Source organism: Diabrotica undecimpunctata, chromosome 8 (assembly GCF_040954645.1).
Source record: "Diabrotica undecimpunctata isolate CICGRU chromosome 8, icDiaUnde3, whole genome shotgun sequence".
NCBI lineage: Eukaryota > Metazoa > Arthropoda > Insecta > Coleoptera > Chrysomelidae > Diabrotica > Diabrotica undecimpunctata.
The window spans coordinates 7645804-7671120 of record NC_092810.1 but is presented as its reverse complement, the minus strand read 5'-3'; the positions used below and the strand labels follow the sequence as shown (position 1 = coordinate 7671120).

The window sequence follows — 25317 nt, the reverse complement described above, 5'->3', positions numbered from 1 at the left end:
GTGCTACTTAGTTTATTTTTAGTGAGTATCATTTTTTAAATACTCATATTAAAAATAAAAGTCCAATTTTTTATAATAACATACCAATTTTTTATAATAATCTAACATAATTTCCCGATAGTTCTTTTCGTTCAGGTCTAAAGCACTCAGAAATTAGCTACTGACAGGCTACTAAATGCCCGATGAGGATATTCTCTTTATAATGCCACAGAATAATAAACAATCAGAATGCCCACTCTGCTTGAAAAAATAAGTACGCGCATCTCGTTCGCGCAGTCGGAATCAGCCATGTTTTAGTCGGAACCAGTGCTGTTCAGTGACATTTTATCGTGTGTACATAGAAAAATTAACCAGGTTTAATTTAAATGGCCAAATATATGGCCTAAGAGGACAAATTCGTTAAACTTCCCGTGCTCGAATCGGTATCAATAAAGTGTTATGATCATTTCGGCCTACCCCAGCCTCATCAGACACTTTGGGCTGATACAAATTCAAACTCGGAAAGTCCAACGAATGTCTCCCAAAACTTCACTACAACAGTAGTTAGCTACAAAGGCGCCACCTGCTTTGGCGGCCGTGAACGAAAACGATATGATAATATCGTTTTCTGTATCCTCTGCGCTATGCGAAATGTGTAAAAGATATAATCTTTTAGCGAAAGCCGCTATCGCTTTATTAAATTAAATGGCCAAATATATGGCCTATATTGGCCATACATTTGACAGGCCATATATTTGGCCATTTAATTTAATAAAGCGATAGCGGCTTTCGCTAAAAGATTATATCTTTTACAAGTTTAATTTATTTACGGCAACTGTAAACACAATGTGCACTATTTTATTCGTACTTTTAGTTGATCTAGTATCGAAAATGTTGAAGTTCAAAGACCCAATTATGTTGAAGCTAAAAAGACCAAAACTGCTGAATCTTCGTCTCTACCAGAACTACAACAGTAAAAAATCGAACTTAACAATAATGAGTCTTAAGAAAAATAAAAAATAATGTAGTACCTGAAGTTTCTGCATACAGAATCTGCATTAAATGAAAACGATGATGATTTAAAACCGAGTGACGATTCCAACTTTTCTTCATCTGAGTCAACTTCAAGTGGTGGATCATCATCAGATTCTGAACAAAATGGCTCGCTGATTACTTCTACTGAGAGATCGTTTCCTAAAAGTGGTAAGAAGAGACTTTGTAGGATCCCAGCAAAAAAGAGGAGACAGTAAAGCGACTTTGAAATATGGGAAAAGAATACCAATCCGTTTCCAAGACGTCAAAAATATTTAAAGCAAGAGAAATTCTAGCTCCATGCATAGAAAAATGCAATTGTACACTTGGCAACTTAAAACTGCAACGGTCTTTTATTATACGCGTACAGAAAATCATAGAAAGTTGAATAACGCTATCTACTTTCATATAGAGGAGAAAAAAAGTGAGAGTTTGTGAACTATTTTTTAAGAATTCGTTGGTCAACGACAGACCAATCAGAACAGTTTTATCAAAATAGAAAAATGGATTTCTTGAGCCAGAGAAAAGAAGGAAACACTCAAATCATTTCCCAGTAAAACCTGGCATACAAGAGTCAGTGAGGAAAGATATCAACTCGATCCCGCGTATGGAAAGTCATTACCTTCATGCCAATACTTATAGAGAGTACATAGATGGTGGTAAAAGTTTAGCTGACTTACATAGAGACTATGTTAAAGAACAGCCTGAAAAAAACTATCCAGCAGCAAATTTCATGATGTACTCACGCATGTTTATTAATAAGTTTATTATTTAATTTTCTTCTCCAAAAAGATTTGTACAATTTGTGCGAATTTTATAAAAATTCACCACAAGTACCAGACACAAAGGAAAAATACGAGAAGCATCAGGAAGAAAAAAAGTTGAGTCGTCAATTTAAGGAACAAGATAAGAAATGTGGTATTGAAAAATTTTGTCTTGGCAACATTTGACCTTCAAGCGGTGATGCCGTGCCCTAAAGGAAATTGGTCAATATTTCATTATAAATTCAAAATAAACTCTTATAATTTAATCATTTGCAAAGTTGGTAATGATGCTGTAGAATGTTTTTTTTTGGTATAAGAGTGAAGAACATCGTAGTGCCAATGAAATAGACTCTTGCATATTCAAATATTTGGAAAAGAAAACCGCCAAAATTAATAATGACAATTTGGAATTCACGTTCTACTCTGACAACTGTTGCGGGCAAAATAAAAATAGGTATACCATTTCAATGTTCTTTCACGCAGTAAAAACACTGAAAATAAAATCTATGACACACAAATTCTTGATCTGCGGTCATACTCAAAATGAAGGTGATGCCACCCACTCTGTGGTCCTGAGCGGAACTCAATTTGTGAAGTGAAGGTGAGTGAAATTAAGTAACCGTGAGCGGGCGTGAACAGGAATGGAAAACCACTCACGCGCACATTCCTAGTTGGCACTGGTTTTGTGTACTAAAACATTGTAGCAAATAAAAATAACAAAGTTGCAAATATTCGCATGTTTAGGAATCACGGATGTAATGAGACGGCATCCCACTGCAGCATTAGAGATAATGTTATACCTTCCTCCTCTAAATAAGTATATACGTTAGTAGTGTATTTTTTTAGCAGTGTATTTTTATTTTAGTAATTGGAATAAAACCAAAAGATTTAAAAGAATAACATTTATTGTACATCGTACATTAAATACAAAATATATCTTTACATAATTGTACATTTTAATACAAAATGAGTATTTACATGGATGAGATATTAGACTATTTACAAAATATAAACTAAAAATTATGATAACTACAAAAAATGTGTTTCAGGTGAAAAAATGAGTATTTTTTAATTAAGTTCAATTATTCAATTCACAATTTCCAATTGAAAAAACCAAATTAAAAAAAAAATGTGTTTTTAGTTATCTTAATGGTCAATACTGATCCAACAAAAATCCCCAACTTACTGCACGAATACACCAAGATTACTGGTGCTTTAAATATACTGTGCAATTAAAGACAATTACCTTTCACCTCTTTTACTGAATCTTTAAATGGCGAAAAGTATTTTGATATCCTGAAATAGGAACTCAAAGAGGCATTAGACAATCTATCTTTACACGAAATACGAGATAGCTGCTATTATTACAATAGAGTACCGGACCATGATGCACGCCAATACTCAGAAACTTTATTTTGAGTGAAATGGACTGCTCGTTATAGATCCTATAGATACTATAATAGTATCAATCGCGATTGATTTGTCCGTTTTGATTCAATCACTTTTGAACGACCGAATCCCGCTAGTTCATAACGATCCGATCGTGCGGTGACAAACATCGATTGATGGACCGCCCACAGAGCCGATCGAACCAAAACCAAATCCCACTGCCAATACCCTCATTACTTTTGGTCATCGGTCGTTTCTCACTTGAGATGAAGACCGATCGGCTGAATTTGTAATTATTTTTGAGTTACTCTAAAGAACTTAAAAATAAAAACATACTAAATTCTAGCTTCTCGGCTTATTTTTTAAGAATGTTTACGAACCTAAATGTTAAAAAATATAGATAGATACCACCAAATTTTTAGATTTCAAATCTTGTTATTTTAAAAGATAAGTCTAATGTACGGTCTACGTATAACATCTTGTATTTAACTATTCAATCTAAATTATGAATTGAATATGCGAATATATCTGAGGAGGTGTCAATCAAAATCAATCATGTCCATAAAAATCAAAAAATGAGTTAGCAGCTGTTTCATAATATAAAGAGTGAATCATATTCTATGGTGTTTTCGGTTTCGGTTAAAAAAAATCATGTCCTGTTTAAAATGAATACACAATATTAGGTTCCCAAATTAAATGAAATCATGTCCACAGTTGGTTTCAATCATACCACCACATGTCCATTCAGCTAATAGGAGTGCCCCGATTTGGTCACGTGATTTGACCATGTCAACACGTTGTCTGTGTTTTCCCTCTAGGTTATGTCGATAGCGAGTATTGAGTTTGTATTGCACTGTGGTTTAATTTTAATATTATTATAGTAGTTTTTATTAAATAAAATTGAAATTTTCCATGGATGAAGAAAACTTAGTGAGAGTGGGCGATGCCAATGAAGGATCTCGTAAAAATAAAAAGACTGTGGATAAAAAAACTAGAGCCAAGCTTACAGCTTACAAGCGATACAGTACTCCAGTGGGATGTCGTGTGTTTGTTCCATGTAAACACATGCACAAAGGTATGAAATGTGCATTAGTTAGGCCTATAGATGCTATTTTTGTTCGAAATATCCTCTACAAAATACCTGACAAAAACACGCAAGATAACACCATTGCCAGTTGGATAAATCAACGTAACATAAAGCGGCGAAGGCCTAGGCCTACCTCTGAAAAATCAAAGGCTAAAAGTTTTAGTGTACAATATTCTATACTTTCATCAACCGGTAAAGTTATACCTGTGTGTAGGAAACTTTTCATGCATATTACCATGGTGAAGGGAACAAGATTGACTAATATTTCTAAAAAGGTGAAAGAGGGAAAGGCTGTTAAGGATCAGAGGGGTGGCGATAGGAAGAGTCACAAATCTGCTGCGAACAAGGAATCAGTCCGCCTTTTTTTGAGAAATTTAAGAGGAAAAGAAAGCCACTATAATCGAAAAAAATCGAAAAGGATTTATCTTGGTGCAGACTTAAACATTAAGAAGTTGTGGCTAATATACAATGATTCTGTAATTGATAATCTTAAAGTTAAGAAATCTATGTTTAGGAGAGTTTTCAATGAATTAAATATCGGATTTTCATCACCAGCTTCTGACGTTTGCAGTACATGCAATAAAATAGATCTTCAGCTGAAAATTGAGAAGGCTAAAGCTGTGAAAGACTTGGTAGTGGTCAACCAATTTATGATGGAGAAAAGAATACACACATTAAGAGCTAATGCTTTTTATGGGCTCTTAAAGGAAAACAAAGAAAATGAGGTTACTTTCTGTTTTGATCTCCAGCAAATTCAAGCACTTCCCAAAACTCCTATTCAAGACGCGTTCTACAAAAGACAATTAAGTTTTTACTCTTTTTGCATTGTAGCATCAAACGCACAAAACCCCATATTTTACGTATGGACTGAAGAACTTGCAAGAAGGGGTGCGACCGAAGTTTCATCTGCACTTATAAATTTCTTGAACTCCACTAATTTTTCAAATGTAACAAGACTGAATCTGTTCTGTGATGGGTGTGCCGGTCAAAACAAAAACAATGCCGTTGTTCACACATTAGTGTATTACTTAGGATCAGTGCAAAATGCTTTAGAGGAGATTGTTCTAACATACCCTGTTCGCGGGCATAGCTTCCTCCCCGCTGATCGGGTGTTCGGAAGGGTTGAAAAGTTACTCAGGAAGCAGCCTACCATTGCAACAAAGGAAGAGTACTACAATGTATATAGTTCTGTTGGAGAAGTACGGAAACTTGGAGAGGATTGGGGATTGATTGATGCTAAACGTTTGGCTACACGATTTAAAAACATTGAAATGATATCTGAAAAGAAGAGGATTTTTGTGAGGAAAGAGAAAGCTGTCAACCGCAATGGACAAGAACTTACTGTTATCAAAGTGAAATCGGCACAGAATTTTAGGTTTGAAAGTGATTTTGAAACCTACAACAAGCCTCAAAAAAAAGGCTGGCATTCTGCAAGGTCGTTCTCAACTCCTGTAGAGTCACTTCCACTGAGCAATATAGTGAAAGCAGCTAAGAAGAAGGACGTGGAGACGTTACTTGTGAAAATGCATGGTGATGACTGGCAGAAACATGACTTTTTATCTTGGTATAAGACCATAATAGTGGAAGTCCAGGACAACGAAATTGATGCTGACGAAGTGGACGAATCCTGTGATTGTCTAGAACCTGACATTGGACTACACATTTAAACATTTATATTTTGTGGAAAGTGTCGTTGGTAAATGTTAGCCATTTTTCAAGATATTTTTTGTAACAATACAATAGATATTTTAAGTAGTCTAAGAGTTTTTTTATCAACCCCTTCTATCAACGTCCATGAAGTCCAATCAAATAAGAACATGTCCTTTTTTTAAAATGTATTTACAGGTTTATTTATACCTTCAGATTTGAAATATTTACTAAGAGTCAGTTAATTTCAATAAATAAAATGATATATGCTAATTTATCCGATTTTTCATGTAAGGTTATTTACTAATACGTTTTTTGCGATTTCCCTAAAACTTCTTAAGGTGGACATGATTGATTTTGATTGACACCTCCTCATCTGTTGGTGATGATGATGATTTATTTTTAGTATAAAGTAACTCAACCTATCACAGAGTTAGTTTAAATAACTTTGTCAATGTAACCAAAGCGGATTTACAACTTATTCTTATCCTTTGGCCTACTCAGTGCAGTTTGATAGTTTAATATAGCGATAAAACATTTATTTATCCTCTACAAACGTTTTCTGGATTGAAAAACTTTCGAACATTTTCAAATTAAGTACTTTTTCTCAGACAAAAATACATAGTTTGGTTTAATTTTATATCTAAATTATCAGAATTCTATTGAAAACAATTATAATGGATACACTATTAGAGAACAATTAAATACTTATAAATATTATTTATGGAAACGTTATTTTTTGTTATTTTGTGTGTAAAATTAATATTGTAGACAAGAACTAATTTTCTGTATAACATTTCAAAGAATTTTGTAAATCCCATTGTTACTTTTGATATATATATATATATATATATATATATATATATATATATATATATATATATATATATATATATATATATATATATATATATATATATATATAAACGCTCGTTCAGAGTTGGGATCATTAATAAGAAAATGATTTTCTAATTTACTGCCTCAAATAATGACCTCATATTAAATTTGCCAATGAGGGGGTCGGTTTTTCTTCCTTATAATTATCATGTTCTAGATTTACGACGCCATCTAAAGTTAGATCTAAAGTTTGATCAATTATACCATGGTCACTTATTGCATAATCCACAAGCAATTCATCTATATCATCGTGGCTGAAGGTATCAAAAGCATCTCCGCCAATTTCATGTGCCAAATTAATTATTTCATCTGATAGTGTCGATGTTTGAATGGTTGCATTGCTTGTTACACATGCTGGCCAAACCTTTTTCCAACAGGTATTTAAAGTTCTTGATCTTATTTGAGCGGAAGCAAATGCAACATGAATCAAACAATCAAAAATAAAAAATTGCTTCCACACGTCTTTTACTGTTAAGGACTCATTTTTGATGAGTCTGAGGATTTGTAAATTGGCTTTATGTAATATTTTTTAAACGTTGCAATTATCCCTTGATCTAATGACTGAATAAGGCTTGTTGTATTGGGCGGAAGAAAAACTATTTGAACATCTGGATGTTCTAAGTGTGGATTCACCGAATGATTGCCGGTATAAGCAATCCCCTGCTTACCGACCAACGGCTTCGGGCGGATAAGTCGGTAAGTAGTAGGACACTCTTTTGTCCTGGAGCTGAGAAATCGACCCCAAAGGAGGAAGAACCAATAAATTAGTCAACGGCAGAAGAATGCAGAAGGCAACGGGAAACCACTGCATTAAAGATTCGGCAGGGGAAGAAACAACAGTAACGACAGGGCTTCCCAGGCCGTTAGCCAGCGAAATCCTTGTTCACTAAATATATACAGATTCATCTGCAAAATCGCTACATGGAACGTAAGAAGTATGTATGAACCTGGGAAGCTGAGAAATATACAGCAAGAGATGTTGCGACTGGAGATTGATATATTAGGAATAAGCGATACAAGATGGATCAGCTCTGGCGAACTCAATACAGACAATGGACGAATTTATTACTCTGGAAGCAGCGACACTCAACACAGATATGGAGTTGCTATGCTCCTCAGTGAAAAAGTAACGAGATCAGTTACATGATGTTCAAAAGAATTATAATGCTGCAGCTATTGACAACCTATGGAAAAATGAACTTAATTCAGATTTATGCGCCAACTGCTGACAAAAATGAAGAAGAAATAGAAAACTTTTATAGCGAACTTAAAAAAACATTACATCTCACAGCATCTAGAGATATAACAGTGATCATGGGTCATTTCAATGCAAAAATTGGCGAAGGAAAGTGCTACCCTAATGTAGGACCATATGGGCTTGTTGAACGAAACGACAGAGGAGATCGCCTAATAGAATTTTGCCAGGAGCATAGTGTTATAGCCGCAAATACATTTTTTAAATTACCTAAGCGACGCCTTTATACATGGAAATCGCCAGCTGACAAAGACAACAAAATCGTCAGGAATCAAATTGACTACATCCTAATAAAACACAGATATCGAAACTCAATTCAGGCAGTAAAAGCATATCCAGGAGCAGATATATCCTCTGATCACAGTCTTCTTATTGCTAGGTTTCAACTTCAACTAACAAAGATGCAAAAAAGCCGCAACAACAATAAACTTAACATACAGAAACTAAAGTCAGAAGAAACAAAAGAAAATCGGAAACACGAAATTAACACAAATCTAGATAGAAACCCAAGAAATAATTGCAACGTAGAGCAGCAGTGGTAATTGTTCAAAACCTCTATATTGGAGCCAAGTAAGAAAGTACTTACAACAACCAAATGTAAAAAAAAAGAGTGAATGACCGAGGAAATTCTGGAGTTGATGAATGAAAGAAGAAAAAACAAAACCATCAATACGATCCCCTATAAACAGCTTCAAAACCAAATAAGAAGAAAAATTAGGGAGGCTAAAGAAACCTACTTCTCTAAAAAATGTAGCGAGAAGTATGGCATCCTGCGACTCATAATGCAAGGAAAGATAGATGCAGAAGAAGCATCGGAAGAAGACGAATTTCATGGCTTAAGAACCTGGGAGAATGGTTTGGATGCAGCTCAAAACAACTATTTAGAGCTACTGCCTCAAAAATTAAAATAGCTATGATGATTGCCAACCTCCGTAGCGGAGATGGCACCTGAAGAAGAAGAAGTGTGGATGACCTGCTGCATTGTCAATCATTAATTAAACTTTAAAATCGAGAGATTTTTCCTTCATATAGGCTTCTACTTCTGGCACGAAGCAATTATTGAACCATTTTGTAAAAATAGCTGTTGTCACTCAGGCTTTTTTGTTAGCAATCCAATGCACTGGCAGTTGTTTTAAATTTTTGCCTTTTAAAGCAGGTGTTCTTAGAGATTTATTTATTATTAAAAAGTAATAATGTTACTCAAACTTTACTTGCTTTGTGTCCACTTGCAGTTTTTTCAACCTTTGCGATGTAAGTACGGTTGGCATTTTTTTCCCGTACAGTCCCGTTTCATCAGCGTTAAATACTTGATCGGCACAATAGTCTCCATCTTCAATAATTTTCGCTAGCTCCTGTGGAGATATTTTTGCTATTGCTTCATCTGCTGTAGTACTCCCTCTTGTAATCTTGGTATTATGAAGTGCATTTCTTTTGATAAACCCGGTTAACCATCCTTTGCTAGCTGAAAATTCTTTACCAGTTTGGGAAGAGGAAGTTAGTGGCTCGGACTGTTTCATTAACTCCTAAAACTGAAGAGTTTTTTCCTGGATTAAATAATCACTTACAGGAATTCTTCTTTGAATTAGTTCCTCAATCCAAATTGCGATGGCTCTTTCTATTCTTTCTAATAATACATCCCTTAAGTAACATGAAAAATTGGCACTTAATTTTGTACCAGAAATTATAGATTTTATTATGCAACTTCATTCGTCTTAATTGCTCTTACAGTTGATTTGCCTAAATTAAAATGGTTTCCAATTGCTCCTTCTCCTTCTCCTAAGCGATGTAAATTTGTAATGTTCGTTTCCAACGAAATTGATTGTCTTTGATATTTTTTTTTCTCCATTCAGGCAAATAAAATCATAAAAAAAGAAATAAAAAAAAAATTAGACTTAGATATTGAGATCGTAATGGGATTTGATTCTAAGAGCAAAAACCTCTTAGAATCCCATGAAAAACCAAATAAAAAAATAACAGATGAATAGGTACCTTGATTAAAACTAAAATATATAACATGGTCTGAGATTAGAATTTCTAAATATTGCTATGAAAATTTGAAAGTGCTGGAAAGGTTTTGTCAGAAAACAGAACATTAATTTATCTCACAGCCACTCCGTTTATAGTTATGACATTTCCATTTCTTCCCACTGGTTCTGGTTCATATTCTCCACTGCTTCTTCTACCTCCTTCTTCATAAGGGGCATCATACATGTTTTCTTCGTGAATATTTTCGTAGACATTGGAATTTCCGTTGGCGTAACCATTTCTGTCGCTTAAGGTGGAGTAACTCATTACAGCTGCGTTCCTGTCCTCTTTTCTCTCTGCTCCTTCTACATTTTCGGTGTTTTTCACTGCTACAGGTTTCCGCCTATAAAATAAAGTCAGAATTAAAAAAGGAAGCATTCGAAGCAACGAGTAAGATGCTTACACTACGATTAGTAGATGAAATAGATCTGTAGGCTTGTGCTAACTGAATTACATCGATTTGTATTAAGATAGTTCCCCTGAATTTGTATTCTACATTCAACTTTTTCAAGAGTTAGTTTTGTTAAATTTACCAACTGATTTGGTATTCCTAGCTCTTTCATTGCTTTGAACTCTCTTCTATTCACAGAGTCGTAGGCTGCTTTGTAGTCTATAAATATGTGATGCGTATTTATGCCATATTCTAGTGTTTTTTCTAAAATTTGTCTCAGGGTTGCAATTTGATGAATTGTCGATTTACCACCTCTGAAACCAGCTTGGTATTTTCTTACCATCCGTTCTGCATGTGGTGCCATACGGTGACATAGTACTATGGAAAACATTTTATACGCTGCATTTAGAAGCGTAATTCCTTTGTGGTTAGAGCATTCAAAGATATCTCCTTTTTTGTGTATGGTGCAAAGTACTTTCAGATTTGATGTTATAAATAAAGTAACTTTCAAATTACTCTAATAATTTTTACCAGTAAGTCAATTTAGACATTAACGATGTAAACCTATTCTATTTAATTTAATTAATTTTTACAAAAAAATACTTACAGTTTAAGGTAAATAATTCCTAACAGCAGTAATAAGAACAGTACAACTCCAGCTCCTATGCCTATATGTGTTGTCATATTCGAAGAGTCTTGTGGTGCTTCAGAAGGTACTAAAACATAAATTTTTTTTTATAAAAATATAGAAATTTTTCCCTTTGATACAACCGTATTGACTATATCTTCCTCGGTTTTTCCAATATCAATTATAAGAAGATATAGATATTTATTTGAAAAATATTGCTAATATAAAATGTATATCGTTTTGTTGTCATTTTGAACTAGTTGACGAATGGTCACCATTTTAGTATTTTTCTGAAAGCGATCGGTTTTTCAATTGAATATCTTTGATTTAGAGTCATAAACTGCGAAATTTTATGTAATTATGTAATTTTATGAAAAAAGACAGCCATTTTAGAATTCTTCAGGGACATTATAGTGTATTTTTATGTATGAGAGAGTAATAAAACAATAAATTATGTATGCAAATCCCTAAACTGTTGATACGGGTGACTCAATGAAAAACAGATATTTGTCAACAAGTTTACAGAAGTATATAGGAAAACAATTTTAAATTGAGTATGACCACCAGGTATAAAGGTTGGAGCAGAATAGAATACAATAGTTGTGAGGCTTACTAATCCCTAAATAAGGTTGCCAGTGTCGGAGTGATGGAGGTTAACAGGTACTAATGAATTTGCAAGAAATGTAAGATGTTTATTTTATTGGTTATATATAACCAATAAAAGTGTAATAAGTACCTACCTATTTGCAAAATAAAGTTTAATTCTTTAGATAAAATAAAACGTTTTATTTTATCTATTTGCAAAATAAAGTTTAATTCTTTGCCTATTTGCAAAATAAAGTTTAATTCTTTAGATAAAATAAAACGTTTTATTTTATCTGAAATGAGTGCATTCCACGAAGTAAGGGTTTCAACAATCAAACATTTAATTATTTAATTCCAGGAATCTACGACAGTAATTGACTAGATAATTACCTTCTAAACTTATTCCACAGAAAATGTGATAGTGGGTTTTTCCATTTTGTATATAGGAAGGTCCAAGTGGCGTATTCAAAATTCTTAACAGTTCACTAAAAGTAGGTACTTCAGTTGCAAGGTGCAGTTTATTGTGTATACTAGTGTTATGGAAAATTTGGAAGTGCCGTGTAAACGCCGAAAAATTGGTCCTCTAACAGTTAATGAAAAAACATTAATATTTAATTGTTTTAAATCATTTACAGACAAACGTTTATGTGAAAGTGTTGATGAGACCGTTGAGTTAGTTAGCAGTACACTTGGTGTTGGGAAATCTACGATTTACAGAGTTATTAAAGAAGAGAAATGTGGTAGTTTTCAAATGCCACGTAATGCTCCAGGGAAACCAAAATTTCAAATAGAATATCATTTTAAAGAAGGACTTCGACGGAAAGTGCATGAATTCTTCTTTAGACAAGAATTTCCAACATTGGATAAAGTTCTTGTCTCAGTTCGAGATGATAAGGATTACCCAGAAATGAGTCGAAGTACGTTATGGAAACTTTTAAAAGAAATAGGCTTCCGCTGGAAAAAGAATCCCAGAAAGTCTATTTTATTAGAAAGAAGCGATATTGCCATATGGAGAAGACATTTTCTAAGAACCATAAAGGAAATGAGAAACCAAAAAAGAAAAATATTTTATCTTGATGAAACATGGATCAACGAGGGTCATACACCAAATAAATTTTGGCAGGATGAAACTGTTACAAGTCAAAGGCACGCTTTTGTAAATAACTTATCTACTGGTTTAAACCCACCATCAGGAAAGGGACGCAGGCTGATAATAGTACACATTGGCAGTTCAGACGGTTTTGTTGAAGGTGGTTTATTAACTTTTGAATCAACTCGTACCGGTGACTACCATGAAGACATGAACGCTGATGTCTTTCAAGAATGGTTCGAACAAATGATAGATCTTTTTCCTAAGAACTGTGTAATAGTAATGGATAATGCAAGTTATCACTCCAGACTTATAGAAGGACTGCCCACAACCAAGTGGTTAAAAAAAGACTTGCATAATCGGCTGAGTTCAAAAAATATTACGTACCATCCCGGATCTATAAGAAAGGAACTTTATTCGTTGTGTGCCCTTCATAAAGAAAAATTTAAAAAATACGAAATTGATGAAATTGCCAAAAATCGTGGAATGACAGTACTTAGATCCCCACCATATCATTGTGAATTAAACCCGATTGAACTGGTATGGGCACAGATAAAGAGTGAAGTTTCAAGAAAAAATACCACTTTTAAAATTCATGATGTTAAACAGTTGTTTTTGGAGGCCGTAAATAATGTAAAACCTAAAAACTGGGAAAAGGCAGTAAATCACACTATTAAAGAAGAGGAAAAAATGTGGAAGCTGGACAATATTACTGATAAAATGATCGAGCCAGTTATTATAAATCTTGGTTCTGAAAGTTCATCTTCTGAATCTGATTTGGATTTGTAACAAGTAGCTGTAAGTTTTATATTAATATTTTTATTCATCTATTTAACATACCTTAGACGGTTTTAAAAACTCTTTTTCTCTTTTGTAATTTTTAAAAATTAAAAAAAATGTGAATTTTTTAAAACACTTTTTAATGTAGGCCAGTCAGTTCTAATATAGTGTGTGATAAAAGAGGTCACTTTTGTTTACATACACATAACACTTTATAACACTGAAATAATTCATTTATTTTTTACAATTATTCAAAGTAATTTTTCAATTAATCTTGAGCACGCCCATGGAGTGGTCGGAGCTACCAGTTAAAATTATGCTAATTACTCTCTCGTTCATAAAAATAAACTATACCAAATACCATGAACAACTATGTAGACAAACGAAGCAATATTAAATGGAGGAAATAATTTTTATAAAACGGAAGATAAGAAAACCCCCACAACAGCAGCAGTCAAGAAAGTGAAACAAAATATTTGTAAAGCTTTAAGCACAAAAGGCTGTAAAAAGGACTCTCCCAGAAAAAAGACCAAGTTTGAGAACTTAACAAACTAACTGTTCTTATAATTTATGTATGCATGTAAAGTAAAAAAAATACCTTTACACATTGGTTCATCTCCAGACCATTCTCCGGTTTCCATACATTTTCTTAAGTAAGGGCCTACTCTCACAAAGTTCGGGACACAATGATATTCGATTGCGCTGTTGTATGTTGTTCCGTTTACCACTAAAACTCGCCCATTTTGTATGTCTTCGGGTTGTTTACAGTCCACGGCTAAAACAAACATGAACATGAAATGAAAATAGTAGTAATATAAACACATCAAAAATGTCTAGGGAACACAAGATTTTTTCATATATACATAAATTTTAATTGGATTTAAAAAAGTGATATTCCGTTATAATGCCTGATTAGCCAGCAATGAATATATCTTAATTTCAGTGTAATTTTTTTTCTCTATGATGAAATGATCAAACAAAAGTTAAGTATAGGTACTATTTTTCAAAGTAAAAACGTTGCACGCCACGATTTTTACAAAGTGACGTCACTTGTATTTAAAATTTCCAGAACATCAACCTTAAAGTTCAAATTTCCCTAACACAGCTAATAATACGACACCCATACGGAACTGCTCGATCTTTCATAGGCGTCAACATGGTATAATAATCAGAAAAATGTAATCATGATTATATTGAGAATTTTAGAATTATATTGATTGAATAACCAAAAACATTTGTTATTATTAATAATATGAATTTTATGAAATAACTGTTTAAGTTTAATACTCCACAAAATAATAATTTTAATTAAATATATTAGACAATCGTAAGCCACTGATACGGGAATATTCCAAATTTCAATGACAGTTCAGCGTTTGGCAAAATTGTTTACAGTGTTGCCGCTTTTTTGGAGTCAAAATCTTGTTTATTCAAAATATATATAACATATTGCAGTAAAGAGAACTTTTAAGAAATTATATTGCAGAGAAATTTTTGTATGTTTTTTTTATGAAACATGGATCTTCCAAAATGTAACAATATGTCGTTAATGGCAAAATATAGACACAATAAGTGTAGTAACCACAAAAACAGATTGGGTTTATTAAGTTTATAAAACCTTTGAGTTTTGACGTGACAACGTCTTAAATTAGGTTGTGGCTCGGAGTCATTTAAGAAAAAGTGTAACGCCCGCTCACGTCTGTTACAGTGAGTCACCGAACGAGAGAGAGGCCCGCCGGACCGGCGAATGCCTTGCGTCTCTCTCCCACTCAAACATGATCGGTCCGCTGCGCGCGGCACTAGAGAATTAGGCGCGTTGAATCGCTAAAGCTGAAAATCGTTGAAAGTATCGTCAGCTGTGTCTGTAGTGAAAATGTGGAGTGCTTACAGTGTCCTATTTTAGGGGGAACCACCAGTATCAGATATAATTTTAGGAAATTACCTAGGAACCTATATTCTTTTATAATATTGCTATGGATTTATCCATTTAATATTGAGCAATGATTGTAAACATTCTTTATAGTTTAAACTTCAATGAAAATTATTAACTGTGTCTAAAGACATATATGATATGAGGTATTTTACCCAAGAGTATTAAGTATAATGAATATACATAAAAACATAATTTTGTTTTCTTAGGATTTAACATTTTGTCAGCACATTATCTCAAATTCACATTTAAATCAATATGTTTTTACTATTAGGTCTGTTGAATGTTTGTTCTTTACACAAAATTTAGTCTATACTTCATATTTTTTAAAGGCGGTAAAATATACATTACAATTCAGTTGTTTATAAACCACTTTCAAAGCATAAAGAACCTTTTAAGCTTTGTTTATATTATTTTGTGTATATTAATTGAGTTAATTGGAGTAGCCCACTTTGATACAAAAATACAATCAATTTATGGATATTTCAAGGTGACAATCTAAAAAAGCTGATTTCCTCCCATGCATTTTATTAGAAACACTTGAAATTTAAAAAAAAATTAAAAATCGTAAGATGTAAGACCTTAATCGTGAGATCGTGAGATTTGTCTTCAATTCGTGAGTAGATTCGTCATTTACAACAACTACAACAATAAAGGTAAATAATTGTACACTAATATTTCATTATCGTAAACTATGATTGATTGATTAATTGTTAGATTGACACAAAAGTTGAGAAACTGAGTTTATAGCGGCAATTCCTTGTTCCTATTGTGCAATTTAATAATATTCATATCAATAAATATTCTACCGAGAAAAAGACGTTGTCACGTAAAATCTTCGCCCGTAAAACCGACTTTACAGGCAACCGATTTTTTTTTTACTCATTTCACTACATTTTAAAAATCCAATTGACAAGTGTATTGCATTCTTAAATAGTTAATATTGTAAAAATTCCTCATTTATTAACTATCCTGATCTTTTGGCAACGCTGTGGGGTTCTGACGTCGTAAATCTTAAATGACGTGCAGTCATTTTTATATGAAAAATTCTATAGTGAACTAATTTAATGGATATTTTTAACATAAAAGTCTATATAAATCATAAAAATCTAACAACAAATGTGTTTAGCAATCTGTGTTTGATCCACCAGCATTATTTACAGCTTGACACCGCCTTGGCATTCTTAAAATTAAATTATCAATTTCGTTTTCAGGCAAGGCAATAGTATCCATTCTTGTATAAGATCGTAAAGACCTTGTCTAGTATGAAGAAGGTGCAGATGAGGAGAAATCTGTCTCTGAAGCATATCCCCATGCTCGATGGGATTAAGATTTGGCGATTATGTTGGCCACGGTAAGAGTGGTAGTGGTAAAAGTTCTCCAAGCTCTCACTCTTCTTAAATCAGGGCAGAGACAAAACCTAGCTTCATCTGAAAATAACACAGAACTTTTGCGTCCACAATTTCCATCATGTAACATAATGGAATCCTCAATGGATGTCTGGCGTTTAGGCCAGCTTCATGTTATCTATTTCTCAGAGTTTGGTCACGTACAGTAATGTTGTGGGTATTTTCTAAGGCCCCACAGAGTTTACTTGCAGTTATATGCATATTTCGACAAGCTAATCCTACTATTTTTTTTTTTTAATCCTACTAAGTACCGATCTTGTCGAGAAGTAGTTGCACGTTGACGACCTCCATGTCTTTTAGCGCAAAATCATACTCCGGGTCAAAATGACTTGCAACATCATGTTGTCAAAGACAAAATTCTATCCCATTTTTTATCTTATTTAAGTATATAATATACAGACATTTTACTCCATTTATTCTTTCTAACGTTTTAACATTTTAGAAGACATTAATCTCTATCCTACTCCTTCTGACCAACAATTTGTACTTCGGTCACAATATGACACGTCTTGCCCTATATTAGGACTCATCAGGTCGAAGACCTGATATAGGTCGTCTGTCATAGGTCGAAGACAAACTCTGTTCAATCACAAATTAACCCCTTAATTTGTAATCTCACATTATTCTTAACTTCTTAATCTATTATAGTTTAACCGTGTATAAGTGACATTCTGAAAATGATATCGAGTAATATTTTAATAATTAAAGTCCATTCACCTGATAATGAATTGTCGAATAATATATTGTTTCTAATTGAATTTCCTAAGTGTTGCAATGATGGTCTAGATTAAATTGTAATGTAAGCTAATAGTTCAAAGTTGGTTAGTATCATAGAAGCAATAACCTCTGTGCTGAGGTATGAACTATTTGTGAGATTATAAATTGGGGATTTGAGCTCATTTGAGTACAGTCAATCATAAGTAGTTACCTAACGAACATCATATTATGTAATTACCAGTAGCTGTCAATAGATCAACACTTTCACTCCACAACTTCAACCTTTTATTATACCTATCATCGTCGATTGACAAGAAGCAGACAAAGGGGCATTTGCAAACCGATTCGAACCTCAATTCTACGTTCGAAAACTTCTTCGTTAGTAACTTTATCTTTTCAGGGAATCCTCAATATGCGTCTAGCGTCTAGGACACCACATTTCAAGTTTCTTCAGTAAGACAAAAAATGTAAATTTAGACTTTTATACATACCTATGCAAGAAGGTGGTGAACTGCTCCAAGATCCTTTGACCATACAAATCCTTGTATCGTTTCCTTTCAGTGTGTGACCCCTGGGACATTGATATTTGGCAACTCCGCCGACACTGTGGGTACTAACCGTAAACGTTAGTCCGTTGGGCGCTTCCGGATCCTTGCATTGAATTTCTGGAAATTATTTGTTGTTAGAAGAAGTATTTTTTAATATGATAAACTTTATATTGTTCTGAATCTATTTTCTTGTGGTATTTTGATATAATTTACTATTTTTATTGGGAATTAACCACAATTTTAGTCTAAAATCGAGAATTTTGAGAATGATTTTCATATTTTTTAAAATTTATTTTCATTTTCGTATATAATAGGTATATATTATAATACGGGGAAATATTAAGGACGTTACCTCTACACATAGGAGGATCAGAACTCCACGTGCCATTCTCTTGACACAATCTTCTAGAAACTCCATTCAACTCAAAATTAGCATCACACGTGTACAACGCCAGAACTCCGTAATAAGTAGCATTTGATGGAAGCATTACTGTACCATGCGTTATATTTTCGGGTATACCACAATCTACATCTAAAAAAATATATAAAATACAGGATATCTTTTCTAAACAATATATACTTTCGAAATATACTTACAAACACATTCTGGAACGTTTCCACTCCATTTTCCGGTATCTTCACAGGTACTTAAAGCTTCGCCAATTATTTTATATCCTCGTTCGCATCGGTACTTTACTAGAGCACCGATTTTATAGGATGTAGCGCTATTTGCAGATTCAGATGTTCTTATTAGTGTTCTTCCGTACAATCGGTCATTTCCAGTTACAGATAGTATGCTATGCTCAGCTAATACTGGTTCAGGACATCTGATCTCTGAAAATGTAAGAATATGCAAAGTAAATGGTAAGAAATTCACAAAATATGAATACAGTTTACAATAAGGATGGAAAGTTAGGGATGGAAAATAGACATAACTAGTTACGGAGATGTTGAAGAAGAAGTATGACAACAAAGCTTAAAAGCAAGTAAAGCGGCGTGATCTCTTAATGACACAATCTAGAAGAACAAACACCTAAGACAAAACACAAAAACAAGAATCTATAAAGAACGAACGAACACATTAGTAGAATGGCAGATGATATGATAGTACGAATAGCACGAGATGAGTCACCAAATGGACGAAGAAGTATTGGCAGACAAAGAAAAAGATGGTGCGATAATTTAAACAATTTAGGAGGCTAATATTGAAGAAGAAACAGGCTTTAAAGCCTACATACAAGAAGGAAGAAGAAGAAGAAGACATCTGAGTTTTGAAAATAGTTATAAGTTTACAAATAATCAAGTTCATATTTAGTTATACTAGTTATTCAAGAAAAAACTAGTTGAAAAGTTCGCGCAGGACAGAAGAGATGAAGAAATAGTTGGTAATCTACGTCCCAAGACATATTCCAGCGATGAATCTTTATTAACAGTTTGAAAGATCTCAAACAAAAACAAGAAAAGCCAGTAAGAATAACCAATACTTTTTATTATATCTGGTACTATTTTTGTTCCTGTATGTAATAAGCTCTTAAAAGTTCCCATACATACCTTCACATTTTGGAGCTGAGTCACTCCATTCTCGATTTTCTAGACATATCCTCCTAGGTACTCCATTTAGCCTGTAACTTTTGTAACAATTATAAGCTATTTCGCTATTTAAATATGTGGTACTATTTACGTAAACCAGTTGTCCATTATGAAGATCGGGAACTTTCCCGCAATCGATATCTAAAAAGTAAAAAAATTTTAAGATGATCCCAAAAGTACAAGATAAATATGTGAATCAGTAAATACAATGTATTAAAGCCTGATAATGAATGTAAAACCATAAAAGATTATTCAAAATACTTACATTCACAAGTTGGTGTTGTTCCAGACCACTCACCATTACTGTTACATTGGTGAGTAGGTTCGCCTATTAATATGTGCCCAACTTCACAGTGGTACTCGATAACGGAATGCACATTAAAATCGTAACCTACTACGTAGCTTCCAGCTGGTACTTCAGGTTCCTCACATGTAATTACTGAAATTAGAAGATTTTAATGTAACAGTTAAAAACATTATAAAACAAGTTACACGTAAAGTACTGAATACAATATTAAGATTCTTACATTCACACGAGGGAGCATCTGCAGACCATTTTCCTTCCCTTGTACATTTTTGTTTCTTTTGTCCACTCATCCAGTAATCATCGATGCAAGAGTACTCTATTATGCTTTCGACGCTAGTAGTACCATTGATCAAAACATACTTTCCGTTATCAATGTTGGCAGGGGAACCACAGTCTATGTATTTACAAGTTGGTGCCTTACCGGACCATTCGCCACCCAAACGACACGACAGTACCTATAGAATAAAAGAGTCATTTACGCAAGAAATTTTGGTTAAACTCGAAATAATATAACTAAAGGGATAACAGAAAAGCTTATTAATGTTACAAATAAAGCTAGATGAGTTTTTCAAGTCCAACGTCACAAAAATATGAAAAAAACAGAAATAAACTCTTGTCCCAATATTTAGTTTTGTCTCCGAAACCTGAACCATTAGAACAGCAGATAGAAGAAAAAAGAGCTCCTTTGTGATTTTGTGTTGAAAAAGAATGCACCGAATACCTTAGACATTCAGAAAAAAAGCACAAACATTGCAAGTGAAAATTGAACTAGGAGCTTTCAGACATAATTTCAAATACCCCCTATGAAACTCCGCCTCAGGTAAGTGCTGGGTAGATTGAGTAGCTCAGTAAACCCAGTGCCGGTCCCAAGCCCGGATAAAGGGAATAAATGCTAAAAAAATGGACCAAATGCCTCGGAATAAGAGGATGGATCAAAACAAAGACGACTAATGCAACAGAAACGGAAAATGGTATTGGCTACATGGAATGTACAAGGTCTGAGAACCAAACAAGCAGAAGTAGTCAAAGAATTAGCGGAAAGAAAAATAGATATATGTATTCTCATCGAGACCAAGAAAAAGGGAAAAGGAAATTAAGAGATAGGAGAATATATACATATCTACAGTGGAGTGAGTAAAGATAACAGAACTAAGAGAGGAGTCTCTTAGTTCTCTTAGACTGAAGTAAATGAACAACTGCTAATACTGGAAATGAAAAAGAATGGGCACAACATCGTAATTGTCGGAGTGTATGCCCCAAATGAACATGCAGTTCCAGAAAGTAAAGACGATTTCTACAACAAGATGAATGAAATACTCTCTGAAGTTAAAGAAAACTGTGAAATCCCTATACTAAGAGATTTAAACGGCAGAGTAGGGAGATAAGAAAATAACAGAGTCGTAGGAAGATATGGGGAACAAATGACAACGGAATACGTCTTAGAGATTTTTGTGAAACAATGTCATTCAAAATTATGAATGGATTTTTTCAACATAGAGACATCCACAAATTTACATGAATACAACCTACTAGGAATCTGCGCTCGATAATCGACTATGTAAAGAAGGCACTACCAAAAGAGACATAAAAACAGAACGCAGCAGGGGAAAAAAGCGGTAAACATTCTAAACTCTCTACTATGGCCTGAAGATATTAGTCAAGAAACGAAATTGACAATCCATCGAACCCTGGTGGGGCCTATTGTGACTTATGGGGCATAAGTTTGGCAGATCACGTAAAAAGATAGAAAAAAAATAGAAGTAGTAGAAATGGATTTTCTAAGGAGAGCGTATGGTGTATTCAAAGAAGATATCAAGAATGAAGATATTAGAAGGACAAATACTGTACATTCCAGTGTAGTCAGAATTGAAACGAGACAACTAGTATGGTATGGTCACGTAAAGTGAATGAATGAAGATAGATGGCCAAAGAAAGCTTTAAATTACATACCACAACAAAGAAGAAGCAGGGGAAGGCTTTCAATTGCCTGGGAAGAAAATGTACGACACATAATGAGAGATAGAGCCATCAAATAAGACGAATGGATGGACAGAAAATGATAGCGGTCGAAATGCGAGAAGTGACAGAGGCTGTACGAACCTCGCTTATATATATATATATATATATATATATATATATATATATATATATATATATATATATATATATATATATGTATATATGTATACCCCCTATGAAGATGGAATATATATATATATATATATATATATATATATATATATATATATATATATGTATACCCCCTATGAAGATGGAATATATATATATATATATATATATATATATATATATATATATATATATATATATATATATATATATATATGGAGACTAAATTTAAGGAAAATAATAAAGAAATAATAAGGAACGATTATAACACAAACTAACGAAAAGTAATCAAGAAAATTTAACACAAGGATATAAACTTTTAGAAACAAACAATAAAAATGTAACCTAAAACATAAAAAACATAAATCTTGAGCTGAAATGAAGGGAAAAGTATAGAGACAACTAAGAAGAACACAGAAATTAAACTAACAAGAAGACAGGAAACTTGGAAAGCGTGCATTTACATTAGATAATTAAGCTACAAAATAAGATGTCTATTTATCACCCTCTGCATAATTGCCAGGTATAATAATCAGTTTATATATTCTATTTAAATTATAAATTAATCTTATATACCTCTTCCCCAAAAATAATATAACCAGGGCTACATGTATATAGGGCAGTATCACCTGCTCTATGCCCCGACACTTTTACATGACCCCCATGAATCGTTGGTGGATCAGGACACCAATCAAATAAGCATTGAGGTGTAGAATTGCTCCATTTTCCTTCGTCGCCACAAGTTCGAACTTCATGTCCAATGAGTGTATAATTTTCGTGGCAGGTGTAAATGGCTTTGGCTCCGTACGTGGTTATTTGATTTTTTATGTCCACTGAACCGTGGGTTAGACCGGGCAGGGGACCACAATCAACATCTAAAATGAATTGTAAAGTATATTAGATTTATAATAATAAATATATAATAAAATAAAAAAAACTATTCTTTTCTATAGGGAAGTCATGTCCTCACCCCAAGATCCCTACCAAAAACAAATAAATCCTCTCACATATCCATTCCCAAGGAGTAAACCTCACACGAAAGAAAAATCATTGGGGAAGGCAACGGGAAACAACCCCAATTAACTTTCCCTAGTATAATCACAGTGGATCAAGTCAATATAGAAACGACCCTTAGTCCCGGGCACCCCTTAAGTGGGGAGAGGGTGCTAAGAATCCCCTGGTTGCCACAAATATTTAGATTTAAGCATGATAAGAAGATTGGTACATGGAATGTACGAAGTTTACTCCAGGCCGGAAAAGTGAATACCGTAATTAAAGAAATGCGAAGACTCAACATTGACATATTTGGATGCAGTGAGGTTAGATGGCCCAATTTAGGCCAGTGCGAAATAGAAAACCACACAATATACTACTGTGGAGATACTACAACAAGAAACAAAAACGGAGTGGCTATAATAGTAAATAAAGAAGTTAACAAATGTGTACTTAGTTTTATAGGAATATCAGATAGAGTTGCAGTACTCAAAATTAATCCTAAACCAGTTAACATGAACATTATTTGGGCATATGATAAAACTTCGGAAAGCTCAGAGCAGGAAATAGAAATATTCTATGAACAATTGAAAGAATCCCTAAAACATATCAAGAAACAAGAAGTGAATATCCTGCTAGGAGATTTCAACGCCAAAGTAGGCAAATAAGGTGTTGGCAATACTGTGGGACACTTTGAAATAGGATCGCGAAATGATAAAGGGGACCGCCTTGTTCAGTTCTGCCAGGAAACGGATAGTGCAATAATGAACACCTTTTTCCAATTACCGCCTCGAAGACTCTACACCTGGAAATCTCCAACTGACTATCCAAAAAAATGATTAGAAACCAGATTGACTACATCATCATCAACAAACGATTTAAGAATTCCAATTAAATAATAATATATATTATATATTAGGTATATATATATAATAAATTCACAATTAAAGTGTAAGAAGACCAAAATTCTTGTAGTAAGTAAAAACGACGTAATACAGCACCAATTCACAGCTAATAATGAACCCTTAAAAATAATCGACAAAATTACATACCTTGGATGCAGCCTAAATAAGGAATGAGACCACTCACAGGAAATAAGATGTGTTATAGAAAAGGCTGATGCAGATTGAAGAGAGCTGTCTTCAATCGCCTCAAGAAGATTTTATGTAATATGCACCTGAACATTGATATAAGAACACGAGTCTTGAGAAAATTACCATTATTTTACTTACATTTGCAAGTAGGTGTTGTACCTGTCCACAGCCCATCTTTACCACACTTTCTTTTTCCACTTCCTACCAGCATGTGTCCTTCTGGGCATTGATACTCGATAACTGCTCCTATATCATAATTTGTACCAGTGATAGTAGTATTGATTAGTTTGTCAGGACTACCACACGAAAATGGACCTACAATTTTAAACAATATATTATATTAATACCGGTTTGTTTATTTAAAAATAAAACTATAGAAATGTGGGTTGTACTTGGTGTTTTTTGCATTACTATATACCAAATAAAGGATATGACTAGTTACACACTCTGCGAAGCAAAAAAACAGGCACATAAGAGAGATACATTGGTCAAAAATAGTCAAACAAATTACATAAGGTCACAACATCCTTACGGAGGATAAAAGATACGCGAGGATACTTAATATAATATCTCTGATCTAAGGTAGAATATATTTCATTTTTATGTAGTCCCATATAAAAAAAATCTAGAGGTCTTATGTCTGGTGGTCGAGGAGGCCACTGGAAAGGACCATTGTTGGCTATCCACCTATCTTCAAATGTCTCATTCAAAAATTGGTTTACATTTTGGAACAATGAGGAGGAGCTTGATCGTGAAGAAAAAATAGTTTTCTACATTGTTGCGGTGGTAAACTATCTAAATAATTGATTTTTAGTTCTTTAAAAGTAGTTATTAGAACATAAAAAATTAAAAAATTATTTATCCGCAATTTCTAACGGTTTAAGTCACCATCATAAAAGTAGAGAGTTACAACCTAGTTGTCTTTGATCGCACAAAAGACATGCGAATTGTGACTATTAAACATTCTGTTTTTTTTTTACATTTTAGCGTTACAAATTCTGCAAATTCTATTGTTTTATTATAGTCTGTTTCCTTTAAACGTTAAACTGG

At 33.5% G+C, this 25317-nt stretch overlaps 1 protein-coding gene across 1 annotated transcript in view; it reads right to left on the bottom strand.

Annotated features, from left to right (window-relative positions):
* Nucleotides 1–8711: 8711 nt before the first annotated feature.
* The window catches only part of fw (CUB and Sushi multiple domains furrowed), a 118603-nt gene continuing 101997 nt past the window's right edge, over nucleotides 8712–25317 (bottom strand). The window contains exons 7-17 of the mRNA XM_072542405.1: nucleotides 24406–24582; nucleotides 22757–23055; nucleotides 20271–20505; nucleotides 20009–20182; nucleotides 19705–19884; nucleotides 18751–18987; nucleotides 18506–18685; nucleotides 18097–18270; nucleotides 14148–14324; nucleotides 11074–11182; nucleotides 8712–10418 (exon numbers count right to left, since the gene is read on the bottom strand). Coding sequence (XP_072398506.1) covers nucleotides 10148–10418; nucleotides 11074–11182; nucleotides 14148–14324; nucleotides 18097–18270; nucleotides 18506–18685; nucleotides 18751–18987; nucleotides 19705–19884; nucleotides 20009–20182; nucleotides 20271–20505; nucleotides 22757–23055; nucleotides 24406–24582 — 2213 coding nt within the window. The 3' untranslated portion in view covers nucleotides 8712–10147. The remainder of the gene's footprint in view (nucleotides 10419–11073; nucleotides 11183–14147; nucleotides 14325–18096; nucleotides 18271–18505; nucleotides 18686–18750; nucleotides 18988–19704; nucleotides 19885–20008; nucleotides 20183–20270; nucleotides 20506–22756; nucleotides 23056–24405; nucleotides 24583–25317) is intronic.